Source organism: Tupaia chinensis, unplaced genomic scaffold (assembly GCF_000334495.1).
Source record: "Tupaia chinensis unplaced genomic scaffold, TupChi_1.0 Scaffold149131_1, whole genome shotgun sequence".
NCBI classification, from domain to species: Eukaryota; Metazoa; Chordata; class Mammalia; order Scandentia; family Tupaiidae; genus Tupaia; species Tupaia belangeri.
Window position 1 is genome coordinate 547,660 of NW_006208977.1, and position 9,421 is coordinate 557,080.

Here is a 9,421-nt window from a genome sequence, read left to right on the forward strand (position 1 = left end):
GAGTGGTAAGTCCTGAATGTGAGAGACACTCCCCCCAGCTTTGGACTGGGCAAAGTATCTTCTGTATTCTGCGGTCAGCCCTTGAAAATTGCAACCTGTATTTTTTATTTTATTTATTTACTTATTTATTTTTTTATTTATTTATTTTTCCATAGGACATGTACATTTATCAGAGAGACAGTGAGAGGGAAAGTGAAAAATACACCTGGGACAGCCATGCTGCAATCCCATCTTCTGTAGTCTCCTCCTGGGATTTTGGGCATGCATGCACACACACCTGGTGTGGTTTCAAGATGCTGCATCTGGAACACAAGCTGTCGTTGGCCATGTGGGAGTCCAGTGCCCTAACCACCACACCACCTGCTGACCCCATCAACCTGTATTCTTTAACAAATTTTTAAAGTGTATTTATATATTTCTTCTGAGAAAGAGAGAGAGAGAGAGAGACACTCCCAAACTCCCAAGAGGGTCGTCACTCTGCGAGCTGCCTCATTTCAGCTGACCCAGATCCTTGGCATCCCTGCCCGTAGTGTGCTCAGGAAGGTCAGGATGTTCACATCAACCCTACTCCAGAAGTCCTAAGTTCATTTAGGACTTCTCTCGTGTGTGTCCAGTTCCATTGCCAGTGTCCCATTGCCTGGCCCTGCATCCTGTATTCCATAAAAGAATACTTCTGGTTTATTTATTTATTTTTTAAAAAAAGAATTATTTTATCGAACTTACTTACTTTCTTTCTTTCTTTCTTTCTTTCTTTCTCTTTCTTTCTTCCTTTCTTTCTTTCAAATTTGACAAGAGAGGGCAGAGTGAGAGAGAAAGAGAGAGAGAAAGAAAGTGAGAGGCAAGCTGCCAGGGTCAGGACTTGAACCATGATCAGCCATGTGAGAGTCCAGTGCCCTTCATCACCATGCCACCTGCTAGCCCCTGTTTTTTGTTTGTTTGTTTGTTTGTTTAAGCTATGAAAATAACCCTATTTGATGCAGAAGATCTAGGAGGACAGACAGACACAAAGAAAATCACACGTAGCCCATGTGTTAGTGCCCTGGGTGCTGGAGGATGGAGGCTGAACGACAGCTTGATGCCTTTCCTAACACCAGCTGTTACACTTGCCCTGCCACTAGTTCTTTTGCCAGGCCTCTAGGTGCAGTCATAGACAAGGTTCATGGTCTTTTCCAGCCACTCCCTTTAAAACAAACCCACTTGAAGGAAGTGAAATTCACATATGATAAGATACACCCACTTTAAATGTACATTGTAGTGGGTTTTCACAAACTCATATGCGTAGGAAACCAGTTGAAATACAGAATATTTTCATCACCCAAAAAGTTCTCTTATATCCGTTCTCACAATCATGTCCTCTCTCACTTAAAAAATTTTTTTTGTTTTCAAGGTTTTTGCCATAGGGTGTGTGTGCTTGCTGGAGAGACAGAGAAAGACCATGAGAGGGAAAGTGAGAAATCACTCCCGGGGTGGGGGCATGCTCTAATCCCCTCTCCTCCCTTTTCCTTCTGGGATTTTGGGCACACATGCACAAGTGCCCAGTGTGATTTTCAAGCTGCTAGAGCTGGAACTAGAACCACAGTCAGCTATGTGGGAGTCTAGTGCATTAACCCCCATGCCACCTGCTGGCCCTGTCTTCTTACAGGGTGGACTTCCTCCTGTAGGGCTGCTCACCTCCATAAGGCCCCCTCTGAAAGCCCTCCCATGAGCTCAGTGCCAGCTGGACTAACTTGGACTTTAAATTCTTAAGGCCTGAACTAGATTCAGATTGTATGCCCTAAGTAGTCCCCATGAAATGCCTCTTACTCACCTTGAGGTGACCAGGAAGCATCTTTTTCTCCTTAGAAGGTGGCAAGTGGACTGAGATTGAATCACATACTCTGATCATTTGACTCTTCAACAGGCATTTTCCAACATAAATGCTTAGCCATCTCTTAAGAGAGTCAGAGTACAGAACCTCTGTGTTGGGTCCCAGGGCCCTGAGCAAAATTCTCTACTCTGGCACAATGATTATATCATTGGACTCCCATGGAGTTGACCATGGTTCAAGTCCTGGACCTGGGGGCCTAAAACTCACACTGGGTGCGTGTGCATATGCATGCCCAAAATCCCAAGAGGAGAACAGAAGAGAAGGGATTGCAGCATGGCCATCCTCCTTGAGGGGTGATTTCTCACTTCCTGTCTCTCTGTCTCTGGTGAGCACATGTGCCCTATAGAAAAAACATCTCTCTCTTAAAAGAAAAAAAAATCTCTACTCAATAACAGGGGCCCTTTTTGATCTCTTTTTACACTAAGAGGCAAGTCTACCTAAGTCTACCATCTAGCATCACCCAATATTAACAGTTCGCCATCAGTCCTTCCAGTACTCTCCACACATGTGGGTATAGACTTACAGTTTTTAAATATGATTATTACACTCATAGTATTTGTATAGCCTGTCTTGTTTTTCACTTTGTGATCAATAACATTTTGAAGTAAATATTCTTCTACAAGCTTGCATGCTGTATGGATTTTTTTTAGAATGTACCATATTTAACCCTTTTTTAAAAAAAAAAAAACTTTTGCACATTTAGGTGGTTTCTTAGTTTTCAGGGATTGACACAAATATTGATGACATGAATATCCTCACTATACATCTTGGGGTGCATTATCTACATAGAATAAATTTCTAAACGTGAAATTTCCGGGTTACATATTTGAATGAAAGATTTTTGGTTTGGGTTGCCTTTTTATCTTCCAGCAAGGTTGTATTCAACTTTCTCATCTGTAGGATATGAGAGCATCTTTTTCTAAACATGCTCACCAGCACCGAAAGTTATAATTCTCTTTACTCTGCACTAGTTTAATTTGCTTTGCTGAAGTGTTCTCGGTCTGTTGTTTTCATTAGTACTTTGCTTCCAAGGTTGAATATTTTTTCATATGCTTATTAAACTGGCATTTATTATTACATTTGTAATAAACCTACACACTCTTACCCTTTATTAACCCTCCCCCACCCCCAAAAAGTATCAGAAGAGTTCATTTATGCTTTGAATTATAGCAATTTGGCTTGCCATAAAAAAAAAAAAAAGAGAGAGAGAGAGAGAGAGAGAAATCATTAAGAAAAGTTTAAACTAAGATTTGCTCTGATAGTTACATTTTATGCAATGAAACAAGGATTGGTGACTTGGGGGTTTCTCTTTCACGGATAAGCGATTGCCCCCAGTTTCATCACGGGTATCATTGTTTGGTTCTTACTTCCCCTTTCCAGGGTCTCGGTGCCCGAGTCCTGGGCCAAATTCACAGATGACAATATTCTGCGCTCCCAGAGTGAACGGGCAGCCTCTGCCAAGCTAAGAGATGACGTTCAAAACCTTTTGGTTGTGACTGCCAATGAGATGTGGAATCAGTTCAACAGAGTGAACTTAGCATTCACCAATCGTATTGCTGAGACTGCGGATGCGAAGAATAAGATTCAGATGCACTTAGCAAAGGTAATACAGCACCTGGTGGGACCCCTTAGCTGACCTGGACAGAGCAGGGTGCTCTGAGACCACAAATCTCTCACCACTCTCACCAGAGAAACACCAGAAGGCATATGACCGCCTGGTCACACAGAGCCAGAAAAATGAAAAACAGCACAAAGCACACCGTTTATTCCAGCCAGGTAGCCAGGTGTCAAAATGAAATGGGAACTGAGTGGTGTGTGGAACATAAAGAATTGCAGTATGTAATGAAAGGTTCTTAGTATTTAATAGAAACAAAAATATTATGATTAAAGTTTAACGAATCACTGTGTATAGCTAGGAAGTGAGTTTATTATTAGAACATATGGTAGGAGTGTTTTCTGTCAAATTATTTCAGACCCTTTTTCTGGAATATGAAGCCAAATACAGGAAACTATTAGGCAGTTCAAAGTGTTTCTGATATTGAAGTTTTTTAAGTGCTCTGAGCGTAAGAGGTTTACAAAGAGTACAGTGAAGGGTTCAAACAGAGCTTGGATGTTGCATGATACACAGAAAACTCTTCCTTTACTTCTTGTCAGACTTGCAGCTCTCATTATTTCTGTTCCATGTGCTGCCTGGAGCTTGTCATTCCTCTTCCTTGACATCCTTGTACAGTCAGCTTTGTGCTGTGAGGCAGTCTCGCCTGACTGAGGGCTCCGTGTTTTCCCAGGCTGCAGCAACTGGCCTTTCTTTCTCCTGGTGGCTTCTTTGGATACCTCAGCAGGCTGCAAACTGTGAAGCACAGAGAAACATGAAATATGTAGTTGAAATAGGTAGTTTTTGTCCCCAGCAAGCTTATATTTCTGGAGAAGAGATGCATATGAACGAAAAGCTCACAAACACTTAATAGTAATAGAAAATGGCAAAATACGACTGCCAAAGAATAGCTACAGCAAGTGTTTTCGGGGCTCTGGGGGAGAAGTGGACATTCCAGGTAAGCAGCATCTTGAAGATACTTTGGGAGGTAACAAACCAGAGGCTGAGTTCAGCCCCACCAAGGGACTAGGGTCCCTGGTGTGGATGGTTTGTGCCCTGGGAGAAAAATGTGGACAAGTAGGTTGAAGCCAGATTGTAGAAGACACTGATGGTTAATGGGGTTAGATACTGTCCATTGGGCAGTAAGAAGCCACTCTAAAGGCCTTTTAGAAGGTGCATGTGAAAGAATTCCTCTGCTCAACATACTGTAATCTATTAATGCGTTAGTCTGTCAGGGCTATTGGGACATAAAGCAGTGTGGCTTACACACCAGAAATGGGTTTTCTCATAGTTCTCAAGGATAGAAACCTGGAATTAAGATGTCTGCAGGGTTAGTTTTTCTGAAGCTGCACTCTTTGGCTTATAAGAGGGCAAGTTCTCCCTGTGTCTTCACACATCTTCTCTCTGTGTCTGTGTCTGGATCTCCTCTGCTTATAAGCACACCATAATGAATTAGGGCCCATGCTAATTACCCCATTGTATTTATATATTTTTTAAAAATTATTTGTTTAACTTTTTATTTATTCATTCGTTTATTTTAATTTGACCAGAGAGAGACAGAGAGAGAAAGAAAGTGAGAGAACAAGCCACCAGGTCCGGGACTTGAACCGCGGTCGTTCATGTGGGAGTGTCCAGTGCCTTAATCACCACGCCACCTGCTGGTCCCCAGCCCCATTTTAACTTAATCACCTCTGCAGAGATCCTAGCTTCAAATCTGATCACATTCTGAGGTACTGGAGGTTAGGAATTTAACATATGAATTTGGGTGGGAAGGGACACAATTCAGCCTGTACATTAGAAGTGCTACACTGGACACTTTAGAGTGTGTGCATACATGAATGTCACCCTAACCCTGCCATCTCATGTCTCAGAGTGACATAAGACACACATGTAATGGTGTCACATGTTCCATCAGAAAGATGCAGAAAGAGCTACAGATAAAATGTTAAGGTAGTTTAGCAGAAAAGAGCAGTTGTTTCTGCTGGGGAGAGATGAGCATGGCTTCCCAGAGAAGGTAGCATCTGAAGTAGGTGGTAGCGGTAGGAACAGTGTAGTGATCTTTATGGGCTGTTGAAAGCTTAGAAGAGAGGTCAAAGTTGAGGTGACCAGTTTAGGTCTGTATTCCGTAAGTGCTAAGTCTGTATGATTACGTCAGGTCTCTGTAAGGGAGAAAGCATGTAGCAGAGATGTCACTCAAGGAAAAAAGTTTGCATGTAAGTGAATGAAGAGTAGAGAGAAGGGCAGGGAGATAGGACAGCAACAGGTCTGAGAAAAGCAACGTGAAGATTTCAAGGACGGAGGCTATCAGAGGCCTCCAAGTCAGCTTTGAGAGACCGTTTCACGAGGAGAGGAATTAGAGAGGACGTACTTGGGAATGGATGGGAGAGTGATATTAAGGACATGTGATTTAAAATTTTGGGGTGATACTGGGGCATATCTCTAGGTCACAGTCAAGAAGTCAAGGGAGAGGGACAGCAACAAGGACGATGTGGAATTATGGGGTTGCGGAGGTCAAGGTCCCAGGAAAAGGGCAAGGGACTCTCTTTATAGGGGAGGAGGAGGAACCAGGGAGGGATCCTGGTTTATAAAATGTGGAAGATATCTTTAACAACCAAAATATAATATGTGGGCCTTTTTAAAAAGTTGTGAGAAAATGAAAATAACGTATAAATGTATTTTGATGCAAAATATCTTAAACTCCATGCATAGATGTTTTTTCATAATATGCGTTTTCCATGAACTTTTTGAAGGCCTCCTTCCCCTCCTCCTCCCAGTACAGGTCCAATTGCAATGGTACTCACTGCCGAGACACTGGGACAGGGACAGGCTGGCACTACATAGGAGACTGGGTTGGATTCCTGGTCCAATCTAAAGGCTGGCATGTTGGTGCATACATAAGAGTCCCTGTGACTTGGGAGGCTGAGGAAGGAGGATCATGAGCTCTAAGCTGACTTGGGCAGTAGCAAAACCCTGTCCAGTAAGGAGGCAGGTAGGGTGATACCCACTTACAGTCTCACAAATTGGAAAAACAAAACTAATAAAAGAATACAAAATCAGGAGTACAGATTGCCAGTGTTCCTCCCTGGCAAGTGAGGTGTACTGAAGCATAAACCTGGTTAGGTTCCAGCAAATCCTCTGCTAGGAGGGAAGCAGTTCTCTTATGCTAGAGGAGAGAGTGGGAAGATAGGCAAGAGCATGTTGATGTGAAGAGGGAGGGTAGGCCACTCAAACCCCGTGACCTCAATTTTATTATAGTTAAACACAGGTATGTGCTTATAAATAACAACTGGGGATCTGTGGTGGGTTGGGATGGGCAGAGGGATTGTAATATTTGTCAACTTCTATAAATACTCCCACTCTGGCTGATTTCAAGCTACCACCATAAGGTCACTGGCCAGACCCAGAGTTGGGAAGAGAGGCCCACAGTCAGCTCTCCAGAGCAGGTTCGAGCTAGCTCTGGCATAAGATAGCACATTCCTTAGGGGCAGGGAAAGAAGGAACAAGGCTCCCAGTGACTTGACCTCTTCATTCAAGAGGGTGAGAGTGGTGCCTGACACCAAATTGACAGGCCAGAGGTGGGAAGTTGGTGGTTGAGGGGATAGTACCAAGCCTCTGGCAATTGCTTTTCCTTGTCACAGACCCTGCAGGAGATATTCCAGACTGAAATGACCATAGAATCCATCAAGAAGGCCATCAAGGACAAGTCTGCCTTCCTGAAGGTGGCTCAGACCAGATTGGATGAGCGAACACGGAGACCCAACATAGAGCTCTGCCGAGACATGGCTCAGTTACGGTAAGGTGGGAGAGCGGGGCTCAACAGGAAGGAAAGCTCTGGGTACTGTGGCGCAATGCACCAGCCTGACCACTGGGCTCTTCGTAGAGGGTTTTCTGCCAACACACATCCTGTGGGCGCCATCTTTAAAAGTGTTCCTAGGCCCAGCTGGGGTGCGATGTACTACTAAGATGCCACTCTGCAGGTTAAGACCACACAAGAGGCCTGGTTTTGATTCACACCCCAACCTAAAGGCAGAGTGGAAGCTGAAGCAAGATCACAATACCTAGAGAAGACTCTGTCTTTAAAAAAAAAAAATCATAATGGGGAGTTGTTGAGTGGCAGGGATTTCAGTTGAAAATGCCGGAAAAGTTCTGGAGTGGATGGTGGTGATGGTCGCATGACAGTGTGAGTGTAGTTAATGGCACTGAGATGTACACTTAACAGTGGTTCAAGTGGTCAATTTTATGTTATATACATTTTACCAGAAATGTTTTCAAGTGATATCCCTATACAAAAAGTTTTAGCAAACATTTCTCTCATTCAGTGAGGCCAAGTAGTATGTAGCTTCCTTTGCAAAACCCTGGAGTCTGGAGATTCCAGAAAACCTGTCTTGTGAGCAGCAGAGTTTGTTGGTTTTCTGTGTATGTCTCAATGTTGGGAACTCATCAGAAAATGGACTTTGAGGACCAATTCCACTGACCCTCAGTACTCATTTGTTCTTTGTGGCCTCTCTTGGTGGCTCATTTCTGCTATTGTCATCAAGATCATCCTCATGATCTCCCAAGACCCCCAAAAGTCTCATTCAGTCCCATTTCAGAGTGTTCTGTCCTCACTAGAAATAAAAAACGGCTGGTCTTCATCAAGCACAGCTCCCTCTATGCACAGTGGAATCTGACTCCGCAGTTCATCTACCAAACACTACATGAATTTTATTATTACTTTAGCTTTGAAGATTCCTTTTAGAAGCGGCCTTTAAGGAGTTGGCCAAGATCCTTCCACTCCCACCCCAGTCCCTGCCACATTCTGGCTTCATTCCCAATTTCCCAATACCTGCCAGTCTGTCTTTTCTCACTGGATTTCCTCACAGCTATTCTTAGGTCATGAAATGCTCCACACAGAAGTGAGTCAAATTGATTGCAACTGGAGGAACAAAGGCACAGCTTGTGAGCTCCCAAAGCCTTCCTGGTGCAGTGGGAGAGGCCACTAGCCTTGCCTTCTACCTGGTCCCTTGATAGAATTCCTTCCCTGTGAGGGATTTATCTTTTTTTTTTAATTTATTTATTTTTATTATCATCATAATCTTCTTTATATTACATTGGATTACATATAACTTTACAGTGTATTACATTGCTTTTTCAAAAGGGAATGCCATGAGAAGACAAGGTTCCACATGGCTACAGTGAACTAGATTTTTAAGGGAATGAAGATTTTCTACTAATAATTCAGCCTCCAACAAACGAGCTAGCGGTAGGGAGCCCCCCTCTGCACCCCCAGCTTTCTCTCTCTGTCTCTCAGTTCCTGTCTCTCCCTGCTTCTGTCTTCCCTTTTTTTAAATTTTTTTGGTAATATTTCCTTTTTACCCTTTTTTCTTTTTTTTAAAAAAAAAACAAGGCCCAGTTTTTCTCTGGCTCTTAGCTCCGCCTTCTTTCTTGTTAATTTTCGCTCTGCTCCTCCCATCCAGGCAGAAGACAAGGTTCCACATGGCTACAGTGAACTAGATTTTTCGCACGGCGCTTGCGCGCCTCGTGGTTTTCTATTTTGTGATTTTTTTTTTTAAAAAAAAGAACCGTAATTACAAATTTTTAATTTTTTAAATTTTTTTGTCTTCTTTTCTCTTTTTGTTGTTTTTCTCTGTCTCATTTTCCTTTTTCTTGTCTCTTCACCCTCCAGTATCCTTTCAGTGTGTTTTTAGAAAGATCTAAGAGCACTGTAGCTAAACATCCAAATACTAATAGGGTTAAAATATTCCCCACTATCTACTGAATCTGCTGCACCAGCAAGCACAATAGAACAGCAAAGAGTTTCTGGATCACCTCTGTCTGCTTGCTCCTGAACATTAAGGCTGCACTTCAAGAATTTGAAAGAAACACAACATTCATCAGATGACAAGAAATCACCGCCGGATCACGAGAAATATGGGAAAACAAGAAAATGCCTCCTCTCCTAGGGAAAAGAGTAACTCTTCATC

The 9,421-nt window shown here is 42.9% G+C and overlaps 1 protein-coding gene across 1 annotated transcript in view; it reads left to right on the forward strand.

Moving 5' to 3' along the window:
* Positions 1 to 9,421, forward strand: part of TEKT3 (tektin 3) — a 52,718-nt gene that overhangs the window by 31,009 nt on the left and 12,288 nt on the right. The window contains exons 6-7 of the mRNA XM_006170894.2: positions 3,248 to 3,470; positions 7,097 to 7,251. Of these exons, the coding sequence (XP_006170956.1) occupies positions 3,248 to 3,470; positions 7,097 to 7,251 (378 nt within the window). The remainder of the gene's footprint in view (positions 1 to 3,247; positions 3,471 to 7,096; positions 7,252 to 9,421) is intronic.